This window comes from Rana temporaria, chromosome 1 (genome assembly GCF_905171775.1).
Source record: "Rana temporaria chromosome 1, aRanTem1.1, whole genome shotgun sequence".
Classification (NCBI taxonomy): domain Eukaryota; kingdom Metazoa; phylum Chordata; class Amphibia; order Anura; family Ranidae; genus Rana; species Rana temporaria.
The window spans coordinates 605,395,129-605,413,354 of record NC_053489.1 but is presented as its reverse complement, the minus strand read 5'-3'; the positions used below and the strand labels follow the sequence as shown (position 1 = coordinate 605,413,354).

Genomic DNA, 18,226 nt, shown 5'->3' with positions numbered 1-18,226 from the left:
GCACTATAGTCCATTTACCATGGTTTCCTATGGAACACATTCTGTAGTGCAAATCTGCAAAATGCAAAAAGCACTAAAAATGCATAGGTGTGAATCCAGCCTAAAAGCCAGCAGCCGAAGTATGTGTAGCTGCTGTTTTTTTAATTATTTTTTTTTTTTTGGGGTGGAACACCGCTTTAACGGTTTTCTAAAGAGGTGATTCTCAGCTAGACTCTCTGGCCCGGATTCTTAAAGCACTTACGCCGACGTATCTTTATATATGCCGAGTAAGTGCACTGAAGCGCTGTTGTATCTATGCACCTAATTCCTAAAGCTAGATATGCCTGAATTGTGGCTTCATCCGACCGACGTAAGTTCCCTACGCCGTCGGAGCCTGGGCGCATATTTACGCTGGCCGCAAGGGGCGCTTCCATTGATTTACGCGTTGAATATGTAAATTAGCAAGATACGCTGATTCAGGAACGTACTTACGCCTGTCGCTGTAATCTACGCCGTTTTAGTAAGGCGTACGTCCGGCGTAACGTTACGACTCATAAAGCAGGTGTAAGTCATGTTAGGGTATGGACGTCAGAACAGCCGTCGGATTTTACGTCGTTTACGTAAGTCATACGTGAATGGGGCTGGGCGTAGGTTACGTTCACGTTGTAGGCATTGAGCTGTCGTATCTAAGGGAGTATATGCGACGTGATTCTGAGCATGCGCACACATGCGCCGTTCGTTCGGCCCTTCATTTACATGGGGTCACGCTTCATTTTAATACATCACTCCCACTTCCTTGCTACTTTGAATTAGGCAGGCTTACGCCGGCCAATTTACGCTACGCCGCCACAACTTACGGAGCAAGTGCTTTGTGAATACTGATCTTGCCCCTCTATGTTACGTTGGCGTAGCGCATATGAGATGCGATACGCCGGCCAAAAGATGGTGCCGCTCTACGTGAATCCGGCTAATTGTTGTTAGAAACTCATATATAGACTATGCTATGCAGCCTTATGTTACTCTGATTGATCTACAGTGACATTGCTGTAAAGAGTCCATGTTTGTGAAGCTTTCATGTTCTATTTTGTATCATTCTGCATTATAAGCTTGTTTTGCTGTTCTGTGCCTGTTTTGCATTATTGATTCTAATTGTGCATCTGTTTAGTAAACTGAAAGTTACACTGACTCCTTACCTGGTCATTCAGCCGATTATCCATCCTATTAATTGTCTAATATGTGCATGTATGCTGCGTTTGGCACTTTAGGCACAATAGACTTGCCCTCCTATAACCTTCCTAAAGGAGGGTCCTGATAAGGTGCCAGGCCAGAAACCACATTGCAAATACATTTCTAGAGTTGGTTAACCACAATACTTTCTGATAAAACCACAGAGAGTAAATGCAGGATGCTGGGTCTCAGGCATGGGCGTCCGCTCCATAGGGCAAGGGGGGTCCTTTACCCCCCCTGGAAGCACCAGGGAGAGCCAAGAACAGGGCCGGACTGGCCCTGGGGCAGATTTAAGCGGTGACTGCAGCGCTCCCCTCCTTCTGTCCTCCAGCGCTCGTATCGTATGTCATGGAGCTGGGTCTGTGTGCAAGGTCCTGTCCCCCTAGTTCGGCTCGTCTGATAGTCTTTTAGTGTTCTGCCTATCACACGAGCCGAACTAGGGGGACGGGACCTTGCACACAGACCCAGCTCCATGACATACGATACGAGCGCCGGAGGACAGAGGGAGGGGAGCGTCGTTTGATATTGTTTACTGGGCCTGTGCTTTGTTAGTTCCAACATCTGTTGCCACAGGTAACACTAGACTATTTTCTAAAAAGGGTTTTTAGCAAGTCTGTAAACGCAGAGCAAACACAACACAGAGTTGTAGCCTACGGCATTGTTTTTAGTTATCCCTTATTTAGAGTGCCTGTCCCTCTTCTGGAATCAAATCCATTTGTCCCTCATTTCAAAAGGTTCCTCTTTTAGACCTGAAATAAATATACTGTCAATATAGTGTAGTGTTTCAGTCAAGGGAAAGGGGTGCTGTGTAATGTAAAGGTGTCCAGAGGTGCAGGGTGCTGTGCAATGTAAAGGGGTCCAGTGATGCAGGGTGCTGTTTAATGTAAAGGGGACCAGTGGTGCAGGGTGCTGTGTAATGTAAAAGGGTCCAGTGGTGCAGGGTGCTGTGTAATGTAAAGGGGTCCAGTGGTGCAGGGTGCTGTGTAATGTAAAAGGGTCCAGTGGTGCAGGGTGCTGTGTAATGTAAAGGGGTCCAGTGGTGCAGGGTGCTGTGTAATGTAAAGGGGTCCAGTGGTGCAGGGTGCTGTGTAATGTAAAGGGGTCCAGAGCTGTGGGGTGCTGTGTAATGTAAAGGGGGCCAGTGATGCAGGGTGCTGGGTAATGTAAAGGGGGCCAAAGCTGTGGGGTGCTGTGTAATGTAAAGGGGGCCAGAGCTGTGGGGTGCTGTGTAATGTAAAGGGGGCCAGTGATGCAGGGTGCTGTGTAATATAAAGGGGGCCAGAGCTGTGGGGTGCTGTGTAATGTAAAGGGTCCAGAGGTGCAGTTGTGGAGAGGGGGTACACAGTAGTGACAAAGAGATATTGAAAGATGCAGGGGGCACAGTGGGGTGTTTTTTCATTTTAATGTGGGGGCGCTTTTAAGAAAGGGTAAAATGCGACTGTGTATGACCACTGCCGAAGCGCCCCCCCTCTGAAAAAATTTCAGCGGATGCCCATGGTCTCAGGTTCAAATTATGAGCATTGCCAAGAATTATAATTGGTGCCAAGGGGAACCAAGACATTTTTTCTTTAGACACTTTAACAAATTAGGCCCCTCTGTGTGTTACATTGACACCGAATGGTGGATTGCTTTAGAGCTGGCATTCTTGTAAAGCGTTTTCCTGTTTTGCCTTTCTTCAGGAGGATGGGATGCGGATGGGAAAGGCCCCAATGTCTGGGATACATTCACCCATCAGGGAGGAGATCGCGTTCTTAAGAACCAGACTGGAGATGTTGCTTGTGGCAGCTACACTCTGTGGGAGGAAGATTTGAAATGCATCAAACAGCTTGGATTGACTCATTACCGCTTCTCTTTTTCCTGGTCACGTCTGTTACCTGATGGGACGACAGGTTTTATCAACCAGAAAGGTAATTGTTTCTTACGGATACAAGGTTGAAGCTTTAATCAAGGTTATTGCTATTGTCTGGCATAATTAATTCCGGGTGTTCACAAGCATCAATCTATGTAGTGGTACATTGGGAAGATCAAATAAAGACTGCCAACTATATTTGCTGTCTATTAATAACATGTTCTAATTACTATAATATGTGATGTATTGACTTTGTACAACCTCATCGCTGTTATTCCACCATTTAAATGATATCGTTTGCCAGAGAATATCTGTATATGTAAACAATAAGTGGGAGCTTCAGATATATAAATCAACATTTCCTGCAATTAGGGCAATGCTGCTGGGTAAAGCAACTGATCAGATTCCGCGTTTGTCATTTTTCTATCATATGGTAGCAAATTAGCTCAACACAGGACATATTCTTCTAATTAGATTTTGTAGGTCCTCTGTTATAGCTCAGCAGTGTGAATGGCTCTCCTTCTTATGAGTAACTACATTCCAGTATACAATGATAAGCCATCATGTTTTTACATTCTTGCTGGATTTTTTGTTATGTCATTAAATATAGAGATTTGTAAATTAGCCACTAGGGGGAGCTCTATATATCATTTTAGCTCTGCAGCGTTCGAACAGAAAGGTACCATTGTTAGGCTCTCCTGAATAAACCAGTTGCCAGGTTTTCATGCTGGCACACTTATTCCAATGGTTTAAACCTATGACCTGGAATAAGCAAGCAGACAAGAGCATTTTTTAGCTTTTTCCTTAACCATTTCAATACCGGACACTTTCACCCCCATTCCTACCCAGGCCAATTTTCAGCTTTCAGTGCTGTTGCACTTTGAATAACAATTGCGCGGTAATGCAACACTGTACCCAAATTACATTTTTAATTACCGTATTTATCGGCGTATACCACGCACTTTTTTGCCCTGAAAATCAGGGCAAAATCGTGGGTGCGCGATATACGCCAATACCCGCTCACGGTCACGTCCTGTGCGTCCTTTACGCGAGAGGAGCCGAGCCCGCCCGACTATACCCGAGTGTACTGCGCTCGGTATATGTCGGCGGAGTGGTTCAAACACAGCGCGGGGAGGACACCACGATGGCCGCAGAAGGACGCCGGACCGGACAAGGCCGCCGATGGACGGCGGGCAAGACACCGACGAGGGGCATCCAAACTGTAAGTATTTTTTTTCCATGAATTTTCATTCTAGGTTGGGGGTGCGCACTATACGCTGGGGCGCATTATAGCAAGATAAATACGGTGTTCTTTTTAGACAGATCAAACATTCTTTTGGTGGTATTTAATCATCACTGGGTTTTTTATTTGTTGCTAAACAAACAAACAAGCAAAAAAAAAAAGTTTCTGTTTTTCGTCTTCACTAATGTGCGCTGGTAAGGCTGCACTGATGGGCACGGACAAGGTAAGACTTATGGGCACCGATAATCTGTACTGATGAGGTGGCACTGGTATGCAACACTGATAAGCTGCACTGACTGGTACTGATTGGCACTGATGATCAGTGTAAACAATGTACTGTCAGCCTTGACAGTACAGCATGTACAGACTCACCATACATGTCCGATCGGCCGCCATCCCTCGCATGCGTCGAAGTGATCGAACTTCCAGGGCCGCGCACGTCGCCGCGTCATCGTCGCGGCGACGGCGCGGCCACGTCCCCGCGTATCGTGTATGGCGGACCGTTTTGAGCGGACAGTCCGTCCGTCTGTACGAGCCCTTAGGGTCATAGTCTGCATTTTTCTTCCTCCAAAACACGGCGAGTGAAGTTAATGCCAAAGAGCTCAATTTTGGTCTCTGAAGTTTGCCAATGAACATCTAAATGATTCAACAAAGGATTAGGAGAAAGTGCTGTGGTCAGAGGAGACCAAAATGTAACTCTTTGGCATTAACTCGACTTGTCGTGTTTGGAGGAAGAAAACACTGAAGATGGGTCATGGATGGTTGACAATGACCCAAAACATACCACCAAGGCAACAAAGAAGTGGCTCAAATAAAGCACATTAAGCTCATGGAGTGGCCTAGCCACTTAATCCAGACCTTAATCCTATAGAAAATTTATGGATGGAGCTGAAACTTTGAGTTGTCAAGCAACAGCCAAGAAACCTCAAGGATTTAGAGAAGATCTGTAAAGAAGAGTGGACCAAAATCCCTCCTGAGACGTGTGCAAACCTTGCCACTAACTACAAGAAACGTCTTACCTCTGTGGTTGCCAACAAGGGTTTCTCCAAGTACTAAGGCCCCATACACACAAGAGAATTTATCCGCGGATACGGTCCAGCGGACCGTTTCCGTGGATAAATCCTCTCGAGGATTTCAGCAGATTTCTATGCGATGGAGTGTACTCACCATCACATTGAAATACGCGCGGAAATCCTCTGGCGATCACGTGTCGCGCCGTCGCCGCGATTATGACGCGGCGACGGGCGCGACGCTGTCATATAAGGAATTCCACGCATGCGTCAAATCATTACGACGCGTGCGGGGAATCCCTTTGGACGGATGGATCCGGTGAGTCTGTACAGACGAGCGGATCCATCCGTTGGAATGGATTCCAGCAGATGGATTTGTTCAGCATGTCAGCGAATATCCGATCTGCTGGAATCCATCCCAGGGGAGATATATCCGCGGATAAAGATCCGCTGGCGTGTACACACCATAGGATCTATCCGCTCAAACCCATTTGATGGGATTTATCTGCGGATAGATTCTATGGTGTGTATGGGGCCTAAGTCCTGTTTTGCTTAGGGATCAGATAATTATTTTACTCACTGAACTGCAACTCAATTTATAGCATTTGTATTGTGTTTCTTTTTCTGAATTGTTGGTAGATATTCGATCTCTATCATTTAAAATACACCTATGATAAAAAATGATAGACCTTCCATTACTTTTGCAAGTCGGCAAACTGACAAAATCTGCACACAAATCCTCCTACATAAGTTTTACTTGTATATCTGCTGTCTTTTCTTTTCTACACTCTTTGGAAAGTGCAGACTATGTTAGAAATCGTATCTGAGGTCAGCTGGATAAGTCCCCAAGGCGGTGTTTGGCAGCTGGGGTCGTAACTTGGCTAACTGGTGCCACAGACACAAAGGGCTAGATTCAGCAATGATTTACGCCGGCGTATCTATAGATACGCCGCGTAAATTCAAAGCTACGCCGGCGTATCTTCCCTCTGTATTCAGAAAGCAAGATACGCCAAAATTAGGCTAAGATACGTACGTACGTAAGATACGTACGTGCGCCCAGCGGAATTTTTTATGTCGTTTGCGTTAGGTTTTTTTCCGGCGTAACGTTGCTCCTGCTTCTATGAGGCGTACGCAATGTTAAGTATGGACGTCGAATTTTGTAAATTTTATGTCGTTTGCGTAAGTCGTTCGCGAATAGGGCTTTGCCTAAATTACGTCCAAGTTCGTTCGGCCCTTCATTTGCATGGGGTCACGCTTCATTTAAATGGATCACGCCCACTTCCTTCCCACTTTGAATTACGTCGGCTTACGCCGTCTAATTTAAGTTACGCCGGCGCAACGCAGCGCGCATTTGCTTTCAGAATATGCTGCTTACCTCTCAAAGTTTCGTCGGCGTAGTGCATTTTAGATGCATTACGCCGGCATAAAGATGCGCCGAGGTACGTGAATCTGGCCCTTTGTCTCTATTATTTAAAATACACCTATGATAAACATTATAGACCCTTAGGGCCAGATTCACAGAAGAAGTACGCCGGCGTATCTACTGATACACCGGCGTACTTTCAAATTTGCCGCGTCGTATCTTTAGTTTGAATCCTCAAACCAAGATACGACGGCTTCTGGCTTCGATCCGACAGGCGTACGGCTTTGTACGCCTTCGGATCGTAGGTGCAATACTTTGGCGCCCGCTGGGTGGAGTTTGCGTCGTTTTCCGCGTCGGGTATGCTAATTAGCTTTTTCCGGCGATCCACGAAGGTACGCGCGTCCTTTCGCATTTTCTTACGTCGCCGCTAGTCGGCTTTTCCCGGCGTATAGTTAAAGCTGCTATTTTGTGGCGTATAGATAGTCCTGCCATGTTAAAGTATGGCCGTCGTTCCCACGTCGAAATTTTGAAAAAAAAAATTTGCGTAAGTCGTCCGTGAATAGGAAAGGACATAACTCACGTCTACGTTCATTTCATTCAAATTACGTCATTTCGCGCAAAGCACGGCGAGAAATTTCAAAATGGAGCATGCGCATTTCAATGGGCGCGGGGACGCGCTTCATTTAAATGAATCACGCCCCCTACCCGCCCAATTCGAAATACGTGCCGAGAAATACACTACGCTGCCGTAACTTACGGCGCAAAATCTTCCTGGATTCGAAATTCCGCCAGGTAAGATACGGCGGCGTAGCGTATCTCTGATACGCTGCGCCAGGGCAAATGTCTCTGAATCTGGCCCTTAATTTCTTTGTAAGTGGGCAAACTTACAAAATATGCAGGGGATCAAATAATTATTTCCCCCACTGTATATGTGAGGGTTTACAATCACTTTAAGATGGGCAGAACATGTTCGCTCTTTATTAATGCTTTTTGTGGAGGTGTAAATAGAACCTTCCTAAAAATAGCAGACCTAATCTAGTAGCTGAATGGTTGTTTATTCATGGCTCAGCACATCAATTATTCATTCATCAGTCATAATATTTGGGGTTTAGTGGGTGATTGTTCCATTCATTAAGGTTTATAGCTGTATAGTTCTGCTGAGAAGTAGTGCTAGTTTCTGATGATATCCCTTTGCTTATGTTTTTCTGAAAGTTTATAGAATAATAAAGCAAATGTGAATTCTGTTTTTAATATTGTGCTTTGCAGTCATGATTAACATTCTTTATGTATACATATCAACATTCCTAATACAGTAATTTAGGATGAAAGGGGCAAATTGAACAAAGAATGATAACAATGAAGGAAGCTAAGAGTATTATTTCCCTTTAGAAAGTGATCATGTAGTCATCCCTTGACTGAAATTCTAAATTTATAACTGCCGACACCAGAGAAGAAGCCTATAGCAACCAGATGATGTTCATATGGTTTTCCAACCAGTGTTAGAAGATGGCACTTTATAACTAGTTTCTTTTGACTTTTTGAAATGGGAACAAGGGGCACCTAATAGCAAAAGTATGTAGGCATTGGACACACTCCCTGCCATGCCCCTTAAACGTTTAAGGGCCGCTCCACGTACATATGCTGCGGCAGGGCGGCACTTAAGCACAAAATCACATACCTGTACGTGATTTTTTTCCCCAGCTCTGGAGCGCATGCACGTGTGCTGCCGGAGCCCGGCTCCCACTGTGACTGTCCACCAGGAACCCGGCGATCGTTCTGAGAGATTGTCTTCGTTCTATGTAAACAAGGCAGATCGCCATTCTAATAGTAATGCTGCGTACACACGATCATTTTTCAGCATGAAAAAAACGTTGTTTTTAAAAAATTTAATTTTAAATGATCGTGTGTGATCATTTTTTAAATGATAATTTTTCAGGTTCTGAAAAACGATTTTTTTTTCGAACATGCTGCATTTTTTAACGTTGTTTTTCGGGTTGTAAAACATGATTGTGTGTGGGCTAAAAACGATGTTAAAAACCCGCGCATGTCCAGAAGCAAGTTATGAGACGGGAGCGCTCGTTCTGGTAAAACTAGCGTTCATAATGGAGTAAGCACATTCATCACGCTGTAACAGACAGAAAAGCGCAAATCGTCTTTTACTAACACGGAATCAGCTAAAGCAGCCCAAAGGCGAATGGAACTTCCCCTTTATAGTGCCGTTGTACGTCACTGCGCTTTGGTGTGTGGGCAACATCGTTTTAATGATGAAGTTGGAAAAACTGAATGCTGAAAAATTATCGTGTTTACGCGGCATAAGGAAGAAAAAGATCTTGGGCCTGGATTCAAGAAGCAATTGCGCCTGTGTAACCATAAGTTACAAAGCGCAATTGCTTACTTGCCCCGGCGTAACGAATGCTCCTGATTCAGGAACCTCGTTACGCCGACTGCAGCTTAAGATATGCGCGGCATGAGGCTCTTATGCCCGCATATCTTAGGCTGCATTCTTGCGATGGCCGCTAGGTGGCGTTCCCGTTGTGCTCAGCGTATAGTATGCAAATTGCATACTAACGCCGATTCACATCGTTGCGCGAGCCCTGCGTACGCAATTTACGTTGTTTCCGTACGGCAGGGGCAGCCAATGTTACGTATACCCGTCGTTCCCGCGTCGCGAAATTTTAAAGTTACGTAGTTTGCGTAAGTGAATCGTGAATGGCGCTGGACGCCATTCACGTTCACTTTTTTTTATTATTATTATTATACAGGATTTATATAGCGCCAACAGTTTACGCAGCGCTTTACAACATCAGGGAAGACATTATAGTTACAGTACAATTTAATACAGGAATGATCAGAGGGCCCTGCTCGTTAGAGCTTACAATCTAGAAGGGAGGGTGAAGTGGAACAGAGGGTAGTAGATGTGGGGGGTGATCAGGTGGGCAAAGTTAAAATACAGTTGTTAGATGTGGGTAGGATAGGCTTCTCTGAAGAGGAGGGTTTTCAGGGATCCTCGAAAAGCTGAAAGAGAAGGAGATAGACGGATAGTTTGGGGTAAGGAGTTCCATAGGCTTGGAGAGTCTCTGGAAAAGTCCTGTAGACGAGCATGGGAAGAGGTGATGAGAGAGCTAGAGAGCAGGAGGTCTTGAGAAGAACGAAGAGAGCGATTAGGTTGGTATTTAGAGACTAGGTCAGTGATGTAGCTGGGGGCAGAGTTGTGGATGGCTTTGTAGGTCGTAGTTAGTATTTTGAATTTAATTCGTTGGGCGAGCGGAAGCCAGTGGAGGGATTGACAGAGAGGAGTAGCAGAGACAGAGCGGTTGGTAAGGTGGATAAGTCTGGCAGCAGCATTCATGATGGATTGAAGGGGGGTTAGAGTATGCAGCGGTAAGCCAATGAGAAGGGAATTGCAGTAATCGAGGCGAGAGATGACCAGGGAGTGAATTAGGAGCTTTGTGGCGTCATTGGTTAGAAAGGGGCGTATTTTGGAGATGTTGCGGAGGTTGAGGCGGCAAGATTTGGACAGTGAAGCAAATGACGTCCTTGCGACGTCATTTGCCGCAATGCACGTCGGGAAAGTTTCCCGACGGAGCATGCGCTCTACGCTCGGCGCGTTAACGCGCCAATTTAAATGATTCCCGCCCCCTACGGGATCATTTAAATTGCGCGCGCTTACGCCGTGCATTTTGCCGGCGCGCCCACGCAATTTACGGAGCTACTGCTCCGTGAATCAAGGGCAGCGCAGTAAATTTGCGGGGGCGCAGGGCAAAAACGTAAAAACGAATCCGGGCCCTTGTGTTTAGTAGAGACACAGGTCTCTGTCTTCCTACAGTTAAACCAGTCGCCACACAGTAAGAAAGCTCTCCCAGGGAACACATTTAACCTTTTGATCATCCCTGATGTTCCCTAGAAAGTGATGATCCCCAAAAAGTGTCAAATGTTTCAGTTAGGTATCTGATTTGTCTGCCGCAATGTAGCAGTCCCGCTAAAAAAATCGCTGATCGCCGCCATTACTAGTAAAAAAAATTAAAAAGTCAATAAATCTATCCCATTGTGAGTGAGTGAGTAAATAACTTGTATAGCGCTACAAATGCAAACTGAATCGCCTCAAGGCGATTGTTTGTAGATGTTATAACTTTTGCGCAAACCAATCAATATACACTTATTGGGAATTTTTTTATTATTAAATAATATATAGCAGAATATATTGGCTTAAATTGATAAAGAAATTTAATTTTTTATTGGATATGTTTTATAGCAGAAAGTAAAAAATATGGGCCAGATCCACGTACCTCGGCGCATCTATAAGTCCGGCGTAGCATATCTCAGATACACTACGCCGCCGTAACTTACAGCGTATTTTCCGTATCCACAAAGAATTTGCGCCGTAAGTTACGGCGGCGTAGTGTAACTGTGTCGGCGTAAGGGCGCGCAATTCAAATGGATAATATGTGGGCGTGTTTTATGGTAATTCCTATTGACCCCACGTAAATGACGTTTTTTTAAACGGCGCACGCGCCGTCCGTGGGGGTATCCCAGTGCGCATGCTTGAAATCACGTCACAAATAGTCAATGCTTTCGACGTGAACGTAATTTACGCAAAGCCCTATTCGCGAACGTTTTACGCAAACAACGTAAATGACGGAAAATTTGACGCTGGCCCGACGTCCATACTTAACATTGCGTACGCCTCATAGAGCAGGGGTAACGTTACGCCGAAAAAAGCCTTACGTAAACGACGTAAAAAAATGCGCCGTGCGGACGTACGTTTGTGGATTGGCGTATCTAGCTAATTTGCATACTCGACGCGGAAATCAACGGAAGCGCCACCTAGCGGCCAGCATAAATATGCACCTTAGATCCGACGGCGTACTAAGACGTACGTCAGTCGGATCTAGCCCAGCTAGATACAAAACAAAGATACACAGGAGCAAGCTAGAAGTTACGCGGCATATCAATAGATACGCCAGCGTAACTTCTTCGTGGATCCGGGCCTATATATTTTTTTCAAACTTGACAGTCTTTTATTTGTTTATAGCACAAAAAATAAAAACCGCAGAGGTGATCAAATACCAACAAAAGAAAGCTCTATTTATGGGAAAAAAAGGATATTCATTTTATTTGGGTACAGTTTCGCACGACTGCGCAATTGTCAGTTAAAGCAATGCATTACCGCATTGCAAAAAATTACCTGGAGTGGTTAAGGGAAAGTCATACAAAAAAAGAAAATTAGTTACACCCACAAGTGCTTTATTTTACCATTTTACTATTCCTATATTGGCTTTTGAAATTTTACAAACGCAGCAATTTAAAAATTGGATAAAAGGTTTAGCACTGGGAAACACTGGGATAAAAAGTGCTTTTTTTTTATACAACTATATAGGTCAGACCACAATAAAGGACAAATTAGGAGGAAAGATGTACAGAGGGAATTTGTTCCAAATCAGGGACAGTCCCTTGAATTCAGAGACAGTTGTACCTGTTTATCTAAATTCTCCTATTCTCTAAATCTTCTAAGTTATTTAACACTACCCTCCCCCCAAGACTGACAATGCTACTGTATGCTGTACCTCCTGTACTCATTCATCCAGAGTTGTGTCCCACTAATACAGGAGGTGTGTTACTGGCCAGATCACCAGGTGAAAAGGTAAAAGAAAAGGAAACTAATGCAGCCACCATATCTAATGGTTGGTAGACTGCAATATAATACATTTTGGTTTTGGGTTTATTAATACTTCAATTCTAAATTTAATTATTAGCCCTAATCTATTTTTTTTTCACGATAATATTACAAAAAAAACTTTATGTATCCCAAAAAAATGCAGAGTGGCTTCCTGGTCCTGATTGGCTCAACCAGTAGTGACATAAGCAGAAGCCCATCCTGCTAGCCCCTGATCCATTGGAGACAGCTTGGTCAGTGGGATTAAGGCTCGCAGTCAGGGCTGTCTTTAATATTGTTTGGACCCTGGGCAAACGTTTTCTTGGGCCCCTCCCTCCATGCAGTTTCCCTCTCTCGTTTCGATCAATGACAATGCTGATTTTTTTTCTACTGACTACCAACATAACGAGGAGTTTCAACACTGGCCATCAATGTAATAGGGGTTTACACTGACCACTAATGTAATAGGGGTTTGTGAAGGATATGTCAGTGTAATTCTCCCTGCTTGGTTAAATTGTGGGTTAGAGGTAAAATGGATTCATGTGTTACAAGCTATTGACATGTTAATGACCCGTCTGCAGCTAGCTCCTTATTTCAAAGGGATGTTAATCCTGATTAGAGGTGACTCATGTTATGTATTCTGATTGCTTCATTATGCGGTGCCAGGCTGCCCAGCTAATGTGTTCTGTACACCTTGTAATTAACTTCCCTGATGTCATTATTTAAAGAAAATGTGTCTCAGGTCGGCTTCGAGTTGTCTGGCTATATTCTGTATGAGAAACTCCAGAGTGTGTGAAAAGGGGGTGGAGCTCCCATTGTTCCTTGATTAAGGATTTAGCTTGTAAAACTGTATTTATAACCAGCAGCAAGCTGCCAATAAATCAGTCTTGGTTCCAGCATTCAGTCTTGACTCATGTGTGGATGATCCTGTGATGTTCTTGTATGGAGAGGAGGGAATGCTTGACGGGGATATCATACCGATACCGTCACAATTGGTTGGCAGCAGAGGGATTTTCCCTTCTACTCTCCCTTACACCAGGATTCCAAGCAGACACTGGGAACAGTGAATGGAAGGCTGCTACACCCTGCTTAAAAGAAATACACTGAAAGAACTACTGGAAGTTCGTGGAAGGATTGCTAGCAACAAAACCAAGCGGGTCATCATAGCAGAAGTAATGGAGCTAGACCAGGAGAACGTGATTGCAGCAACGCCAGCAGTACCAGTGATTCAGGAAGAGGAATCACCAGCCAACAAGCTAATGAGAGAGAAGCTAGCGTGGTTCGGCCCGAACCCAACGCCGGATGTGGTGCTGAAAGTGATGGACCTGTTAGTAAACGCAGAACTACAGGAGGCTAAACAAATAAGAGACGCAGAACTACAGTTAAAACTGGCAGCAGTCCAACAAGCAGCCGCACATTCTCCAAACAGTGAGTACAGCACAGCAGACACAAGGAAGATTCCGTTTAGCGCTTTTAAAGCTTTTGATGAAAAGGACTGTGAGATTGATAACTACCTGGCAGACTTTGAGCGACAATGTAACCTGCACCGAATAGCTAGAGGAGAGTGGGTTGCAATATTGTCAGGCAAACTGTCAGGCAGAGCTTCTGATGCTTTCCGGACCGTGCCAGATCAGGATATCCATAGCTACGCCAGGGTTAAAGAAGTGCTCCTGGCTCGTTATGCAGTAACCCCAGAGTCCCACCGACAGAAGTTCAGGGACTCACGCAAAACCACGAAAGACTCTTACGCAGAATGGGCATGCCAGTTGTCCCTGTCGGCCTCTAACTGGGTTAACAGCAGCCAGGCCACCACCGCAGAGGACATTTTGCAACTAATGCTCCTGGAGCAATTTTACAATCACATCCAGACGGATGTCAAAGATTGGGTGAGAGATCGCAGGCCCATGACTCTACCAGAGGCCGCGAAGTTGGCGGATGAATATGCGGATACTCGCAAGACAAACCAGGTCACACCACGGGTACAACCTCCACGACCAACGACGCCCTCATACCCACCAGCCGCTATATACCAACCGCCTAACAGACCGATGACATCGAGCCCTCGCTATCCACGCCAGGAGGACAACGAACAACGCTGCTTCCGGTGCAAACAGTTGGGTCACTTAAAGCAGAATTGCCCCCTGAATGACAACACCAGATCAAATTGGTCTCAACATGGGTACCGCCCACCAGCAGCAGCCCATTGTGTAGACTCGGCTTGGGATCCCCAGGAGCTGGGTCAGGAAGAACCATTGGGCACCCCTTACGAAGCCCTCATGGTACAATCTGTTATTACGGACAACAGGGAACACCATTGTCATCTGGTCATGGGCGACAGCCATGAGCCGGAGGGGCCTTGGAGGGAGCTGGGCAGAAAGAGGCACCGCCAGCTACCCTCCAAGAAGAAGAGGTCCTGGAAGCCGTATAACAAGCTGACCTGGGAGGAGAAGAAGCGATTGGAGGAGAGGGAGTCGCAGCGGGCACCCCAGATGCGGGCCGAGATGTTCGCCAAGGGCCCACCGGTGGCCCCTTACACCACCACCCAGTTCCTGATGATGAAGGACCACGTGGAAAGCCTGCAGGACATGAGCAAGCAGGAGCTGATCCGTGAATACATGGAGCTGGAGGAGTGCATAAGCCGCATGGAGGAGGAGAACAACCGCCTGAGGTCACAGCAGGCCGACCCCCCCAGGCTCCATGAACTGGAGATGGAGCTGGAGAAGCTCCAAGAGGAGAACCGGCGGCTGCGGAGGGAGCAGGGGGTGGCTGACCTTATGGGGCTCTGAGTCCCCTCCCCCCCCGGACTCTGAGCACCAGTGCTACAGCATTTCAACAAATATAACTTTTCCTTTTTATGAATCTCCTGTGATTGTCACTTCAGAGCCATAACCTGCCCCTCCCATAGCGGGACACCTAGACGGCGGCGCACAGACCCATTCGCCGTCTTCACACTGACTTCTGGTGACTCTGCAGATCGCACAAAGACTTGGGGACTGACCGGCGTGTGATCTGACGACCCGGTGGCATACCTGAGTCGGAAGCAGTTACCAATGGAGGTCAGTCACGCCAAACTGAGTTAACCTCAGACTAAAAGCTCTGAACCCGTCAACCCTACTGGACCAGGGAAGGTCCAACCGGGTTTGCCGTAGCAGGGAGAAAAAGGGGGGCCATTGTGAAGGATATGTCAGTGTAATTCTCCCTGCTTGGTTAAATTGTGGGTTAGAGGTAAATTGGATTCATGTGTTACAAGCTATTGACATGTTAATGACCCGTCTGCAGCTAGCTCCTTATTTCAAAGGGATGTTAATCCTGATTAGAGGTGACTCATGTTATGTATTCTGATTGCTTCATTATGCGGTGCCAGGCTGCCCAGCTAATGTGTTCTGTACACCTTGTAATTAACTTCCCTGATGTCATTATTTAAAGAAAATGTGTCTCAGGTCGGCTTCGAATTGTCTGGCTATATTCTGTATGAGAAACTCCAGAGTGTGTGAAAAGGGGGTGGAGCTCCCATTGTTCCTTGATTAAGGATTTAGCTTGTAAAACTGTATTTATAACCAGCAGCAAGCTGCCAATAAATCAGTCTTGGTTCCAGCATTCAGTCTTGACTCATGTGTGGATGATCCTGTGATGTTCTTGTATGGAGAGGAGGGAATGCTTGACGGGGATATCATACCGATACCGTCACAGGGTTCACACCGACCACTAATGTAATAGGGGTTCACACCGACCACTAATGTAATAGGGGTTTACACTGACCACCAATGTAATAGGGGTTTACACTGACCACCAATGTAATAGGGGTTTACACTAACCACCAATGTAATAGGGGTTTACACTAACCACCAATGTAGATGGTAGGCTTAATGACCACAGTTGTAGGCAGGACTTTCAAGCATGCCCCTTTATCTTCCCAGTGGGCAGCATTCCGAATAGGTGTTAGTGGATATGACCTCAGGAAAACATGATATACATATGAATACCACCCCAATTTACATATGAATTTCACCTCTATTTACATATTAATGCCAGTATTTACATGTAAACACAGGGTCTGCAGGTGAGTTATCTGTACACAACAATAGGGCAGAGCTGGGCAGCAGTAGTAACAGGACTTAACACTGAAATATCAGGACACAGCACGGGACTAAATCCTCATGGGACAAGGGAATTTAAACTTGGATAGTCGACAGGCATAAGGCAGCTGCTTTGGACTCCACAACAATGACAGGGCCCAGGGCAGCTGCCCCTTTAGCCCTACCTTAAAGATGGCCCTGCTCGCAGTGCTTTCTCTCTTAGCACCCAACGTCAGACATACAGTATGTGTGGCAGCTGGGCGTTAAAGCCCACATTTCCTGCCAACCCACATACTCTATAGGCACTACGCAGTCAGGAAGGCATTAAAGCGGAGTTCCGGCCACTTCTTAAATATAAATACCCCTGTAATACACAAGCTTAATGTATTCTAGTAAAGTTGGCCTGTAAACTAAGGTCTGTTTTGTTAGGTTGTTACAGCATTTAGACACTTTATAAAATAGAAATTGACTGGGGCCATCTTAAGTGTGGGCATCATGAAGCCAGACTGTATGACTTCCTGGATTTCAGCCTTGCAGATCTCGCACATGCTCAGTGCTGCACAAGCAGTGTCAGATCAGGTTTCAGCACCTGTGCTGTCCAAGTCACATGATTCTTTGAGACTGGGGAGTGCACAGACTCCTGGAAAGTTACACCCACTACATTCCCAGGAGTCTGTCCGGTGTAGGTTAGGAAGCATTAAGCACCTAGGTGCAGGAAGTGGGAAGATTAACTATTCTGCCTAGCAACAACACTTTGAAGGCATCTAAAAAAAAATTTTTTTTTCGTAAAGGACTAATGACATTTTTTTTAAAACTACTGATGTAATGTTATATTTATGGGTGGAACTCCACTTTAAGTAATGACAAAGTTATTTCCAAATAAATAGGTTCATGGCAGAAATGTAAAATTTGCCCTGGTCTATAAGGTGTATATAAGTGCGAGAACTGAACCGGATGAAGTTTTTAAAAACGCATCAGTGAAGATGTATTTTGCTTTTGTCTCCCTTTTAGGAGTCGACTATTATAACAAGCTAATTGACAGCCTGTTGGAGATGGGTGTCACTCCACTGGTGACACTGTACCACTTTGACCTGCCTCAAGCAGTAGAAGACCAAGGGGGTTGGCTTTCAGAGAAGACTGTGGACATATTCAAACAATATGCGCAATTTTGTTATACCACTTTCGGTGACAGAGTTAAACATTGGATCACCATTAATGAGCCATATTATGCCGCCAGACTGTCCTACGAATCAGGCATATTTGCACCAGGGAAGAAATTAAAGGGGATTGGAGGTTATAGGGCAGCACACAATATGATCAAAGCCCATGCCAAAGCTTGGCATGTATATAACACATTTTTCAAAGATAAACAACAAGGGCGTGTGTCAATAGCTCTAGATTCTGACTGGGCAGAGCCTTTAGACCCAAACTCTTTGGCTGATAAAGAAGCTACAGAGCGATATATGTTTTTTCGCCTTCACTGGTTTGCAAACCCAATCTTCATTGATGGAGATTATCCAGCAATCATGAAATCAATAGTTTCTCAAAAAAGCAAGGAAGAAGGTTTGACAAGTTCTCGGCTTCCTGAGTTTACAGAGGAGGAAAAAGCCATGATTAAAGGCACTGCTGATTTCTTCTGTTTAAACTATTACACCACAAGAAAAGTAAAACCTCTTGATACTACGGCATGTGAACCACATAGTAATTCGGACACAGGAGCAGAAGGCATCACAGAACCAAACTGGCCAATATCTGGAGTAGAATGGCTAGCAGTAGTGCCATGGGGTCTTCGTAGACTGTTGGCCCACATAAAGGTAAGAATTTTT

The 18,226-nt window shown here is 45.3% G+C and overlaps 1 protein-coding gene across 2 annotated transcripts in view; it reads left to right on the top strand.

The window, feature by feature from the left end:
* Positions 1-18,226, top strand: part of LOC120924312 (cytosolic beta-glucosidase-like) — a 126,164-nt gene that overhangs the window by 65,191 nt on the left and 42,747 nt on the right. For both annotated transcript variants that reach the window (XM_040335191.1, XM_040335190.1), the window contains exons 3-4: positions 2,886-3,113; positions 17,412-18,214. In XM_040335191.1, coding sequence (XP_040191125.1) covers positions 2,886-3,113; positions 17,412-18,214 — 1,031 coding nt within the window. The remainder of the gene's footprint in view (positions 1-2,885; positions 3,114-17,411; positions 18,215-18,226) is intronic.